We start from the raw sequence: 15,049 nt of genomic DNA on the forward strand, positions 1-15,049 counted from the left end.
ACCTGATAGGTCAATTAAGTCGCGATGTTAGTGGTCGTCTGTCAGTTTAGTCGTGATATTATTGGCTACCTACTTACAAAATGACTCCTGGGTTCAAACCTTTCAGTTTTAAAGGAGGCAAAGGCTGTTTCCCATTTGCATGCGCAAACCGGTCGGTCCACAGTTTGGGTAGCCTCCCACACAGACGTTCTTAGGAGTTCGTCACGGGTTCCCGCACCACAGGAACGTGACGAACCTTAAAGAACGTGCGCGTGGGAGGCTACAGTTTGGGCAAATGGTACGCAAAATTCAGGACTAGTAATTTAATCCTGGAATGGGCTTTACCATTTGTACAAATCAAATCCATTTACCGATAAACGGCCGCGAAGGCCTGAAACTGGTATCATAGATGGCTTTGATGAAATGGAACACAATTTCCTTTTGGAATATCCCGACCGGGAAAACAGGACATTTTTTCAAATGTTCCGCTGCTCCAAGTATTTTTCCACTGGAACGACCCAAAAAGTCGTGTTCAATTTACTGTTAAACCGGATTTTAAGGAATTTTTTTGCGCAAGGTAAACCACCAAAACCACAACCATAAATTTCTCGTCATCGGAAACGGACGTAAATAGCCTGTTCCAGGCTCTTTGCGCCGTCCCCACAATCTGGACGCCTGCAACTGGCTAGGAAGTAAATGACACTTCAGCAATACCTAAATATTTATTGTGTATGTACATGCTCGAAGCGTTTTTCATTAAATTCAAGTCTTTGCTTTAAATTTAAAAAGCATGATCAGTGTCTTTCTCGTTACATTCGAATGCCCTTTCTAAATCATCTAGGCTATACGCAACGTCTCTCGAAGTTACTGGCTTCGACTAAAGTCAACTAGCACTGTGCATTTCGTAAGAGCACAAAATGAAGCCCAAAGAAATCTAACATTTATTGTCCCTTTCTGTAAATTCTGTCTTTATTCTCACCACCAATATGGGGAGGTACGGGGTCCATTCTTTCGGGGTATACCTACGTACTGTGGGACAATTTTATCGCGGGGTAACTCTCTCTCTCTCTCTCTCTCTACTCAAAGATCCATTCTTGTGGGGATATTTATGGACACGGGAACTCCTCCTTGGGGATCTGGCGTTTTGGGTATCAACTCTTTATGTCTGGGGTCATTTTATTAAATTTTTTCCCTGGAGATCAATTCTAACCTTTTATAAGACGGGAAGGGTGGGGTCCCGGAGTTCTCATTAAGGGGGGTTGGGTTGGGTTCACCATATATCTCACTCGAGCTCGTCTCAATGCCTCAATGAACATAAGACGGGTAGGGGTCCTGACGGTGTCCTTATTGGGGTTGAGTGGGATTTACCATATATCTCACTCTTTATCGTCTCAACTGTCTCAATGTATTTTTTAGCCTTTTACAAGACGGGCAGGGGTCTTGGAGTTCTCCTTATAGGGGTTGAGTGGGATTCACAATATATCTCAGTCTTTATCGTCTCAATTGTCTTAATGTATTTTCTAGCCTTTTTATAAGACGGGCAGGGGTCTTGGAGTTCTCCTTACAGGGGTTGAGTGGGGTTCACCATATATCTCGCTCTCTCTCTCGTCTCGCTCGCGCGATGGAAGTTTGCAGGCTCTACACACTTCAGATGAGTGTGTGCGTGGCTTAGCAATGATGGGAGGGGAGGGTAGGGAGGGGTGTCCTGTCCGTCATCAGCTCCTCGTCAAGGGGGGTGTCTTCTCCGGTGTAGGAACGGGGGATTTTAAGTCCAGTTTCAGTCTTGCCGAAGCACACGCAGTCTATAACTGAAAGCCTCCCTGGGGCACGCTGACTCCTGCATATTGGTATTGGTTCGCTTCCTGATCAATGCCAGGCATAATCTTGTCATCCTCGTCTTCACCGCTAAAATAGTATTCAATTATTTCAAATGCTTTTCTGTAGATTTCCTCATTGTCGTGGCTTTGAAGAAATTCAATCTTGTCTAAACCTAAAGAGAGACAATTAATTTATATTTATGGGTTATCTGTGAGGAAACCAGTGGTTTCGATACAAAATCGTTTCGAAACAAGTCGTTTAGACTGCTTACAGTCCGCCTTTTCTCTTAAAATCCGTCTAGTACTTATTGTAACGTAACATCGTGGTTTGCAGTCGCGTTGGCTGAGATAAGAACTAGACGGATTTAAAAGGAAAGGCTGACTGCAAGCAGTCTACAAGTCGTTTCGAGACGCACTCAAGCAGTGAGATAGCACAAAAATTTGTTTCACTTCCAATCTTCGAATACAGTATGTGTAACGGCGTGACTTCATGCGTGACAGGCATAGTGATGCTAATAGTATGCATCTTAGGTATTGTTACATAACAAGTGAGGTTATCCTAGAATAGAGTGGGTAACGGACGTTAGCGGTAGCTTCAAGAATTGTGAAGTAAAGAAAATGTAAACTAGACATTAAATTATAGCGTGGGGCCTGAGCCCGAGTTGGGTCGGACATGCGCAGTTTAGGAGACCTACGACTCGTGTAACTGTTATGCTAGTTTTAGTTTAAGTGATTCGAACGCTAGCTGTGTTAGTTTTGTTACAAAATTGGCGACGAAGATGGAATGCGTGAACAAGAAAAACATTCTGGGTGAATATTCTTCGTTCCTTAGGTCAACTACGTAGAACTATTTACAACTAAACTGAGTAAACTTGTATCGAAACGACCGGTAACCATCTATGATATGGACATATCACTAAAACGAGCACCTGGGGTGGGTCCCTGCCTTTCTTTGCACCTTTCACTCTATACGACAAACACCTTGTTACAACAGACACTTAACAGTCTTTACTCCTCTACAAGATTAGTTGAACATCTCTCAAAGGTCGTGTTCTATTGGGATCAACCGTTTTTGGTTGGTCGGGCTTTTTAGTGTTCTATAGCGAAAAAAAACCGTTTTTGGTTGAAACTGTTGGTCCCAATAGAACATCTAAGACACGTTGCACCGCTTCCAAAGGTGTTAATTCAAAGAGTTAAATGTACAAGGAAAGTAAGTAAAAGCTTTCCGGGCAGAGACCTCGAGGATCATCAGGGTAGCCAAGGTACTAGAGATAGAAGCTCTTGAAAAATAATTAAAATACCTTTTTTTGGAATTAGCCATATAAATTTTTACAGTCTTGCTTAACATTTGAGTTCGCACTCAATCCTGGGTACATTTGGGCCCAATACTTCGAAGGCTGATTAGCACTAACCCGGGATTACATTTCAATCTGGGGTTTTTTCTTTTGTGAAAATCATTTTCTATTCTTTTTAGAGCATCTAGTCATCAAATTGTGGACAAAACGAACTAAACTGAATTTGTCTTTTACGCTTTCAAATCTGAATTTAAATTTCGCACTAACCCGGGGTTATCTTAACTCACCTTTAAACAACCCGGTCCAAGGGCCCGTTTCTCGAAAGGCCCAATAACTTTTCGGACCCGAAGGCAAATTTTGAAATAAAACCTGTTGAACAGTAACACAATTCCTGGCGCACAAACCAGTCAATTTTGCTTCGTTAACTGATAGTTTCAAAACAATTGAAACTTTGATCTTGAATGCAGACGCAGCAAATATAAACAGCTTTTCGGGCCCGAAAATTTACCGGGATTCTCGAGAAATGGGTCCCTGGTACTTAGAAGAAAATGAAGATGTCTTACCATACGCTTCCTCCACCATAACAGCAAACTGATTAACACCATCCATCTGATGTCCCTCCTGTTTTCCCACTCTTAAAATATTTTCTAATCCACTAAGCGCAACTTGAACAATCTTTGAATCCATAACCGTTAAGAGCTCACACAAAGGCTTGATAGCTCCTTGGCTGACAAGGTAACTGTTATGGGAGGAGAATCAGAGAGTTCTTAAATGAACACATCAATTTGGGGAAGGCGCAGGGGTGGGGTGCCGTAGAGGTGAGTACACCATCCTCCATCAATGCTGCAAGATGCAATCATTTTGGTTGCCATTACGGTCAAACCTAGTCTGCTACACAGCCGTTTTTAGTGTCGTCACGCAACGCTTCTCCCCACAGGGAGGGAGGAGCATTGCGTGACGACTCTGAAAACGGCTGTGTAGTAGACTAGGTCAAACCGGGAAAACCGAAAACACCAGAAATATTTCTGGAATGTTATTGTGTTGCAAGAAAAAAGCCAATCAGCCATGGGAAAACTAAACAGCAAGCAAGGACGTGAATTAATTTGCAGTTTTCTGGCTAATTAGCGTGTTTTCATCTCTGCTGTGATTGGTCATAACACAATAAAGATTCCTGAAATATTTCAAGTGTTCATGGCTTCCCCGGTCGCACTGTAAGAGTTTGAAAAAAAAATTGGCTACCAAAATTGCATGTTGAGTCACCAATTTGGCAAGTTGCGTGACTAAGCCTAAGCATTTACACTCCATTTTCTTTATAACACGATGCAACAAACTATAATGTTTTTAAAAAGCTACTGTCATCAACCTTATCTGCTGTGATGTTCCTCCAGATGTGGCATTGGTTATGGCCCAAGCTGCCTCTTTTCTCGTTTTAAACTCTGCCTTACTAAGAATTTCCACCAACATTGGAATGATATTAGCATCTATCACTGCCTGTAAAAAAGCAATAACTAATATATAACACATTTAAGCACATTTCATGTACTAAGTACTTAACTTGAGTTCAACTTAAAAAATCTGTGGTCCTGTGTAAATGTAAATTCATGAAGATGCGTTCATAATTGACAGTTCTGATAGTAACTAGGAGCTACGTCCAGCAAAATCAAGTTGATCTTTTGTTTTGTTTTCTTGCTGTCAAGTTGGAAGTAAAAAGCTTTCAGTAACCAGAAGAACTTTGTATCAGAGTATTAGTCTGTCAAATCATCAGCACTGCTAAACACTTATGGGCTCAAGGCTACTGAGAGTCAAAATGACTTCTAGCATGCGAGCAGGCTGTCCTATTTGGGCGAGCGAAGCAAGTCTCCTGAGAACGCGCGAGCGAGTAGCGAAGCCTCAAGGCGCACCCTCGCTCGCGTGTTCTCGCGAGGCTTGCTTCGCTCACCCAAATAGGAGAGCTTGCTCGCAGGCTAAATGACTTCCTTCAGTAGTTCTTTGGAGTCATGGTAGCCTCAGGGCTGTGATTAAGTTTGGAAGCTGCCAAAGCAAATGAAGATTCACGCATAACAACTCTCAAAATAGAAATTTTATCTTCAGGGCGCAAAGGAAGTCATTTTTACAGCTTGCCATTCAGGCAAGCTGAAGCTGGCATATACTAGGCCAAACGTCATTTCAACTAGCCCAAAAATTTTAGATGAGCAGAATTGACTTCACAGGTCTTCTGTAAGTTGAAACATCAAAAAAACATCACTTGCCCGTCGGGCAAGTTAAGAACAGAATTCACTAGCCCGATAGCAAAATCCACTATCCCCAGGCTATAGGACACTACTTTCTTTGCACGCTGATCTTTAGCTTTCTCGTTTGATCAACCGTAACGTCAAGTGAGCTTAGCCATAACAGGTGCTAAAGGTTATGGCCCTTAAATACCTCGCAGAGCCTGAGCCTGCACAGCTGGTGGTTTTGAAGGGGAGGGGAAACATAAGGGGGATACAAGGAAACAGCAAAGCCACAAAAAGTAAGGGCAGTGATTTGGTTACCTCTGCGTCCTGCATCCCTGACACATAAAAAGCCCCAAAGACGTAAAATAATTCGTGGCATGCATCTCGTAGGACACAAAGATTGATCTGAACATGTGTATTTGTAGAAATATCCAGCCCATTCATGTAATTTCTGTGGCAGTTACTACGGCTGTTGTTTAGCAATGCATATTTCTTTTAGCCTTTTGTTGTGCTTTAAAATAGAGGGACTATATTATTTTTAATTTTAGTCTACTGTGATACAGAGTTTTGGAGTCTGTCTTCAGATTAACTGTCTGGTTACGTAAAGGACCAAGCATTTTCAATTTCGGACTCGTATTTTTTTTATCTAGGTCTCATGATTTTTCACAAGACGAGTCCCAGGACTCACCATAACTATTTGTAGCAAAATCATTGGGAATACAAGGAAACAGCAAAGCCACAAAAAGAAAGGGGCACCTTTCAAATGTTTTACACCATCCCTCTTTGTAAAATGACTTATCAATGTGAGAATTGAAGTGAGATCTGTTTTTGTCAGATATTTTGACGATGCCAGACTAAATTAATCTGTGCTTAGCTAACTTAACATTTAGATTCCTAGTTATGCGGTTGATTTGATCTTTTGCTGCTACTTGCGCGGCATTCCCACTTAGTAGAGTTTCAATGCATTAAAACCATTTTTTGGTCAAAAACTCTTGGTTATAAGCTGAGACCCCCTCTTGGGTTCAAATTTCACTAAAATTTAGCATTAATTTGTGAAAAATCACTCGGCTTACAGCCAAATAAATACAGAAATAAAGTTAGTTTTCTAGTAAACCCTGAATCATTACTTTCCCTGGGAACCTACCTGAATCTGTGCTCTGTTTCCAGCTGTGATGTTGGAGATTGTCCAACATGCCTCCTTTCTAATACTTTCTCTGGAATTACTAAGTAAATGTAAAAGACTAGGAAGTGCATTGCAGTTGAGAATCACCTGAAAAGGAACAAAATTGGTTTAAGAACATGATTGTTCTTCTAAACACCACTGCCAATATCATTCACTCTCTCACAAGAGGTCATGGTCAAAAGTCGACAAAATTTCCAAACTTAATCTGTGAAAAGCTGGAAAACAAAATAGTACCATCTTAAAGTAGTTGCCAAAGAATTTTTGTATGAATTATCACATACCAGTAGGTTTTCATCTACAGAAGGCGAGCAGTCTAACCTCTCCTTACGGCCACCTCTATAATACGGACACCTCTCTATTACAGACAGTTCGTTTGATCCCAGAAATGCCCAAAATCATACATTCCCCACCTCTATAATACGGACACCTCTGTAAAGCGGACACTTGGTCCTGTCCCTTTGGTGTCTGTATTAACCCTTTAAGTGCCAATGGTGGCCACTTCATGGCACACAAATTCTGGCCAAAATAATGATAATACACATGTGTTGACATCCATCCAGGGTCATGACTGTAAAAACAAAGTGGTCATATTGCAGAGTTCTACTGTTTTCCCAGGTTAAGGATTTTAATAGACCTGGAAAGTCTGGATATCATTTTTATCTTACCTGTGTTTGCACATCATCACCTGTCACAATATTTCCCACTGCCCTAAGAGCGGCTGACACAACATGGGTCAGGTCATGCCTGAATGAAATAAAATCAAATTGCTATCAGATACAATACATTGTGCAGTACATATGTAGGTTCCACCTTTCTTTAATTTGAAAGGGGTAGTCTCATAAGCTGCGCATTCTCAGGAAATTGCTGTCAAAATCGCTCTTCCTGCTCTCCTTCGGCAGAATTTTTGAAGCAATTGTGCTTCACCTTGCACACGTGCAGTTCATGAGATTTACCGTTTAAGCACAAAGTTAATTGAGCTCTTACATTAACAATTCCACTAATCTTCTACAAACTCCAGAATCTATTACTGCTTGGATCTTTTCATTAAGGCCATCTGAGAGATATGAGAGTGCCCAGCATGAGTCGGCAAGAACATCTGCATCATTGATAAAGAGAAGTCGAGCTAGGACTGGTAAGCACGCAGACACCTAGAGGAAATATGCAGAAATATTAGTATAAATTGTTTGCAAAAAGATGAGTTCCATTTTCGATAAGCAACATCATTGGCAATTACGTTATCGCTATCAACCAGCAGAAGTTATACTGTGAAAAGTTGCACAAGAAACCTAATCTTTCCTAACTGCAAGGTGTGTGGTTTTGCTACTTTGATTGTTCATGCTGAAGCTGTTCTTTGACGGACTTATACAGATGAAATAATGTCATGGAATATATCATAATAGAACAGAAAGTGAACAAATGAAATTATATGATCAAAAATGATCCTCACAGTTATGAGCACAAACTAATACAGGACTCTCACAAGATTCAACCAGTGACATTGTGTTACACTGTTGTTGTCCAAGTAGCATTTTATATAATAAATACAGTTAGTTGCTGTTCTTAACTCTGCCCAGATCACAAGCACTACAGATGATTATCACCATGATTATCATAAATAACATTTCAACAAACTCCCTTATCAATCATGGCCGTTGAGAAATCATCAGCATCCTTAAGTTTTAAGCATTCTATAGGAAAATTCCTTACCTGATGAGCGAATTCCACGTTAAATTGTACGGGAAAACCGATATTGGATGAATCGCGAAGCGGTGAGTGCAATATCGGTTTTTAAGTGCAATTCAAAGCAGAATTCACAAGTCAGGTAATGGATTTTCCTTGAATCCCATAATTGAATAAAAATAACAAAAAAAGAAAACAGCCATGATATTGCTTGTTTTTATCCTGAGCACGCGCTCCAGAAAGCCATTTCAAAGTCAACTGTCAGAACTGTCATTACATTAGTGAATAGGAAGCAAGGTCAGTCGTACACATTTGAACCTTGACAAGTTTATTTGTACCTTACGCTTGTTTTTACATTTGCTTTCAAACTTTTTTGAAACTAATCTCAAGGATAAATAGTGGTATTTCACTGAATTTACAAGCCATTTACCTATAACATCTTTTCTCAATTTCCAAATCCATTTGCTCGACACTGAAAGAAATGAAGTGTCCAAGCGAAAGAAAATACATGTATTGTTGCTTCTCTGTCTTGTTTGGTTGAACCTTTGCTTGCCATATTCTGGGCTGTATTCGCAGGATTTTCTTGCTTTCTCATTGTTACGAGTGAAAGAGGTTTTTTATGCCTCTCCAAGAATTTGTAGTTCAGTTCAAAACAAGGAAGAACCTCCGGCTCACTTTGAAAAACGCTTTTGTTTGTTTTTGGCTCTTCAAAAGGTTACAATGGTTTTGAAAACATTTTAAAATGACATTGTAGAAAAACTTTTTTGCAGTTGTTGTGTTAGAATTTGACGACAATCGTTACGTTGATGCAAAACAATATCACTTAGCCTTGTTTTCAACTTGCAATTCAAAGCTAAATACCTCGCTTCCTTAAGCAATCAGAATGCAAGATTTCATTCAATTACGTGATTCTATCTGGAATTTTTGTTAAGAAGTCAGTTACTTGAAGTGCAATCAGGGAAGAGATCTGCTAGTTAATACTACAGATGGCTATTAAACAGATTTCAAGAGGAATACCTTTGAAAAATCAGGTGGTGGATTTTTTCCTCTGCACAAATTAGAGAGTGCCCAAACCAGATTTTTTGTCATTGAAAGTCTTGGTGACTGTTTTAAGAGCCTGTTAAAAGAAAGAAAAAAATGAGTAAGAGCCCGACATTTTCAAGAAGGATAAAAAAATCAGTAATAACTTGAACATATTTTTAATAATCTTAACATACTCCAGAACTGGCTGTAGCATTCCTAAGTTAAGAACATAATCTCTGCATTCTGCACTGTCACCAGCAATGTTCCCTAAAGCCCAGACAGCCTGAAAACAGAAAAACAAAAAGCTCAAGTAATCAGACATGTAAATATAAGGCAGTATGGTAGATATAAAAATCACAAAATATGAAATTGACATAGAACTTACACCCTGACAACAAATGAATGATGTAGTGCAAGTTTAAAACAAGACATGTATGTGTGCTTGTAATGTTACACTATTTTCACTTTTCCATTGAAAAGAACATAGAGGAAACAGGGGTGTGGGTCAATTTTTCCAAAGGCTCTCACAGTTTTCCAAATCAATCCAAACCAGTAGAAAGATAAATTTAAAATAGAAATAATAATTATCATAAGGTCAGGAAAAGATCTCTTGACAACAAGACCAGTCCACAAATACTGCTGCAATTCTAACTTAACAGTTTGAAGATGAACCTCTAAGTCACATGAGAAAGAGCTGTTTCTAACCTGTTCTTGAACATCTACGTGAGGAGATTCAAGCAGCTTGATGAAAACTGGTACAGATCCTGCTTGAACAACACACTGTGTCTGTGGTGATGTCCCTGACGCAATGTTTGTTAGTGCCCAAGCAGCTTCAAACTATAAATAGAGTTACAGTCATCCCAGTCAAAGAATTTTTTGTAGGAAAAAAGGACAACCCTTGCAATACATTATCACCATAGGAATGTTATCTTATTTTAACCGAAAATGGACAGTACCAAAATAATGATGGATTTGATAGATATGGTTGTACCTGTAGCATGCTATTGTCATCTCTTTGTAAGAAGTATATAAACCTAGGTATCACTTCACATCTAATAACATCATCGATTGGAGGATGAGGTTCTAAAAACAAAGAGAACATTGAGAAAGAAAAATAAGTAACAGGTTATCTGGAGTGAACTCCAACTTCATTCATTCCTAGCCCCTTAAAACAAATTCTTCTTACAGAAACACTGATTTAATCTAACATAAGGGTCACAAGAAAAAATAGCAAACTAGAGAGAGCACATGTTTACAGTTTTTGTTATGTCTGTTGTGAACTTGCCATTTTATCAGCTTGCTATGTCATATACGCATGTAATTTCACGTGTTTTGTCAAAGAAAATAAAGCATGATTTCTTGCTGGAAGAGCAATTAATTTTTGACATACAAGGTGACGCATTCATGTCATATAGCATGCTGGTGACCAGCATCAAAGAGAAAATGAAGAGTGACTTCTTGCATCAAGAAAATTGTTTTTCTTTTTGGCGTGACCTGTCACACCTATTTTTTTAGATGCAACAGGTCACACTTCACCTTCATGTTATGGACACACCAATGGACCTTTCCCGCATTCCTGTAAACGAAGGCATCAACTCGAGGCTCAGGTAGACAAAATACAGTGATTTGTATTTGTTTATGTTTGCTCACTGGAGAGTAATGCAGAAGAGGTCCATTACCCCTCTCTTGCAAAATTTCTTTTGACTAGAAAAAAATAAAATGATAAAATCACAAGCAACAACTAGACTCTCCTTGTTTGCAAACCGAAACATAGGGTATTTGGCACCTGGCCTTCGGAAAATTGTTGTTTTTCTTACTTACGAACATTACGGACACAACATGAATGCATAGTGATACAGTTTCTATGGAAACTCTAAACAACACAATAAGGATATAATTGGTGAAAAAGTTCTCTATTTTAAGAATCTCCTTTTCAGCACCAAAAGGAATGTGCAGAGAACAGTATGTAGAATAAATAACTATGTATACTGTTATTTGCTATAGAGTGAAAAGGGTTTTAAAATGAGGCTTATGAGATGGGTTTTTTTGAGTGCCTCCAATTCAGACAAGTGTCAAGATAGCCTGGCTGCAGTTCAGTGGCCACTGTTGGAGATTGAAGTAAAAATGAGATTGTTTCTTATCTCCTTCTCTGGGACCCCAAACATGGCAGCGGAGGTTCAAGTAGATGCCTACCAAGACATTACTAAGCAACAAACCTTTAGAAAGAAGTTTACGAAATTTTTGCATGGCTGCTAACTGCTTATCAGATTCTTCTGAGTACAAAGCTTCCAACACATCTGGTGAAAACACTCCCTGAGAAGTAAAATCCATAGAGTATTAAAGAAACTTCATTACCAACAAAAACAAAAACATCATTAAAAAATTTTTGGTTTTGCCAATAACCTTATGACACATGTCCACCTAATTGAAAATTAAAAATTATTATAGATAGCCTGCGAACGGCAAACGCTTTTCCTCGCTCATTGCCGCTGAGGGACATTTCGCGAGGAGGAACATCTGTGACTCAGCGACAGAAATTCCACACTGATGATGTAAATCAATGTTTACATAATAATTCCGGTAGTCCTGGGGCTCCAAATACAAATTTGTTCAATTTTACGTATCTCCTGATCGATTTTGGTAAAAGTGTTGTGTTCATCTGCAAATGAGCTCCAGCAAAACTCAAATGCTTCTAGAGAAGACTATATTCCACAAATATTGACTGTTTTGTTAGAGATTCATTGCATTTACATTTGACCTTTGCGGCCTTTTGTCTTTTGTCTGTCATTTGTAAACAATAGCTAAACCAATGAAACTACTCTGTCGACCTATTAGCGCTTCTGACCAGATTCCGGACAGATTTTACGTCATCAGTATGGAATTTCTGTCGCTAAGTCGCAGACGTTCCTCCCTGCGAAACGTCCCTCTGCAGCAATGAGCGAGTAGAAACTTCTGCCATTCACAGGCTATTATACAGATGGCTATAAAATCATTTCAGCATAATAACAGTTTCTGACTTCTTGGTGCCAAAAGCATCTCACTCGCTTTTGTTTAGTAAGGACTTAAAACAATGTTAAACAGTCAACATTCAAATATTTTATGTCAGTCATTTTCCTCCTCCAGCTGGGAGAGGTCACGGATAAGTGACTCACAAATAAAACATGAAGCTTGACAGGGTTCATATAAAGTCCCAAGCTGACTTTTCTGCTGGGCAAGTATCCTTATAATCACCTTTCCTTCAGAAATGAACATCATCTAACTAAATCTAATTGCCATCCAGAAAAGAATGTCTGCTCATCCTCAGTGTAAAAACCTGTAAAACTGACAAGTGATGAAAACAAAGAATACAAAGAAGCCACTAAGAAGTCAACGCAATAGAGCCAAGGAAAATAATAGCTAGAAAACAAAGAAAAACTTCACAGGTTTTTACACCGAGGTTACTAAATCATAAAGTAAGACAGGCATGCAACAGAAGGATGCTGGAATGGAGTTTAAGGCACAGGTGCCCATGTGGAAATAGAAAGTTGCTATGGTGATGCAATATTTCAGGGCCAAGATGGTGTTCAGATTTCAAGACATTACAGATGAGGAAGTTACATCGTTGAATTAAAGGAAAGCAAAACAGCAATATTATATCAGCAAGAAGGATTCTGGAACGTTTTATGTCAAAAAATCAAAAAATTGAGAACTTCAGGAAACTGCAAAATTCCGAAAATACACCCCTCAATGTATAGGCTCCCCAAAATATAAGCCCCCAAACCGGTAACGTAAAAAAACCCTCCATTAAATCGCCCCTCTAAATATAAGCCCCCCGCGGGCTTGTAATTGGAAAATTGCCCTCAAATACAAAGTAAAACAAAGCAAAAAAAGTAAATTTACTTCCAACTATAAGGCTAGCCCAATCGATTTTGAGACGCAAATTTCCCTCCCTAGATAAAAGGGCCTTTGAAAAATATAAGCCCCAGGGCTTATTTTCAGAATTTTTCGGTATGTGAGCTTAACCATATTGGTGCGTGGAATTTCAATATATAAAACATAAAAAACTGACGTTTGTGGGCATGACTTTTCACCTGCGATATTGCTGTGTTATCAAACAGTACTTTCATGAAATAAGGAAATAATTTTGTCAGTTCTAATCTTTTTTTTTTACAAAAGTTTGACAAAATTCACATGAAATTAATTAATTTCACTCACTTGAATACACATACAAATTTGATAATTTGAATTTGAGCACTTAGATGATGAAGGTTGGTGGCAACTGTCGTTGATTTTCAGATGTTCATAAAAATGATACAATGTACATGTGCACATGCAATGTACCAGAAATTATAAAGAACCCTACACGAATCGCAAGTAACATGACAAATAAACAGATGTCACTAATTACAAGTATCTGAGTTGTTTCATACACTAATTAATACAAAATGCTTGTTAATCTCAATGACGTTTGACACAACGACGTGTTATTTAAAATAAATAAATTCTCAATTTAATAGTTTGCGAACAAATCCAAGGGTAGAAAGCAATAAAAACCACGACGAATATTCGCAAACGTAAATGATTAAGGATCGAGTCTATTCACTCTTCTAAGTAAATGATTCAAGTGTCTAAGTACTTATTGAATATTCTAAAATTTCTTCTAAAAAACTTAAAATAGACCGGACTTCTCAATTCAAGACAGCAGACCCTTAAGTTTTCGTCACCTGAATTTAAAAGTGACCTCAGAAAAGGCTCGTAATATAACATGACAATAATCATACTATTACTCTCTAAGGCTTTACTACGACAATGAAACCATGTAGTGAAACATTGCGACATATAAATGATTACCTGACCAACGTGGTTCGTGGTAAGAAGGGCCTCCAGTTCACTAGTCTGACTCATGGACTTTGTCAAATCAACATTTCTTCTTTTAAACATCTAACAAAAAATACCAAGGAGAGAGGAAAAACGTTAAATTTACCAAGCAAAGACAAAATCGGTAAAAATATCATGTACCATGCACGCTGTCAATTTTGAATTTTGTACATCACTCACTTGTTCTTCGCGTTTAGTCTTTCGAAGTTGGATCCCTTCTTCTTCCCGCCTTCGCCTCATTTCTTGCGAATCTAAGGCCTTGTTCTTGTAGGATTTTATTCGTGCATTCGCTCTAGACGCCATCTTGAAGACGGGTTAAGGGAAAGTGCAATAAAATCTTACAAAGAATGACCACTTTGAACCGCGAAATTGAAAATGTCTCTGCGAATTTTTCGGCTCTTTTTCCTGGGTGGCGTGCTTCCACATGAAAATGTGCGCCTGCGCAGCATTTATGGAGCCCAGTCTTCAGTCTGCAACAATCCGGCACATCCGACCCACTCCTGATTTTTTCTTTTAATTAAAAAAAATCACGATTATTTACTGTTACCTGATAAAAAAAACTTTTACCGTCCTCAAAAATTTACACTTAACTCGCACTTAACTCAAAATTGCATCGGTTACACCACATGCGGCCAAATTTGTCTTCGCCCGGGAGCGGGCACAGTGTTCATTTGACCGTGACAAAGCGCGCCAAAACATCACGCGAGCTTCCGGCTATTTACACAACCGAGCAGTCTTCTTCGTTTTCTTCTTGGTCTGACTTCGCTGCTTTTCAAAAACCTTTACACTATCAATTTAAACCTTCCAGATTCTTTAAAACAACGATGCACTATGTGTACAACAACGCTTTGCGCGACCGTTGATCACGTCACGTCCCAAGTGCCCAGTCATACGCATCGAGAGAAAGAAATCTCTGGGGAAAAAATTTAAAATCAAGCGCTTCGCGAGCGGTTTTGGTGGAATCTGAGACTCCAGAAGCATAGAAGGGAAAGACAAATTATC

The 15,049-nt window shown here is 39.0% G+C and overlaps 1 protein-coding gene across 1 annotated transcript; it reads right to left on the reverse strand.

Moving 5' to 3' along the window:
- Window positions 1-682: 682 nt before the first annotated feature.
- LOC140953574 (importin subunit alpha-7-like) lies at window positions 683-14,457 on the reverse strand. Its single transcript, XM_073402991.1, has 13 exons — window positions 14,228-14,457; window positions 14,021-14,110; window positions 11,407-11,503; window positions 10,182-10,273; window positions 9,896-10,027; window positions 9,385-9,473; window positions 9,185-9,284; window positions 7,472-7,635; window positions 7,153-7,231; window positions 6,449-6,574; window positions 4,455-4,582; window positions 3,655-3,830; window positions 683-1,969 (listed from the first exon to the last, which is right to left on the reverse strand). Exons 1-13 carry the CDS (start codon window positions 14,348-14,350, stop codon window positions 1,782-1,784), a joined length of 1,584 nt encoding a protein of 527 aa, XP_073259092.1. The 5' UTR covers window positions 14,351-14,457; the 3' UTR covers window positions 683-1,781.
- Between the last annotated feature and the right edge of the window lie 592 nt (window positions 14,458-15,049).

This window comes from Porites lutea, chromosome 1, assembly GCF_958299795.1.
Source record: "Porites lutea chromosome 1, jaPorLute2.1, whole genome shotgun sequence".
NCBI lineage: Eukaryota > Metazoa > Cnidaria > Anthozoa > Scleractinia > Poritidae > Porites > Porites lutea.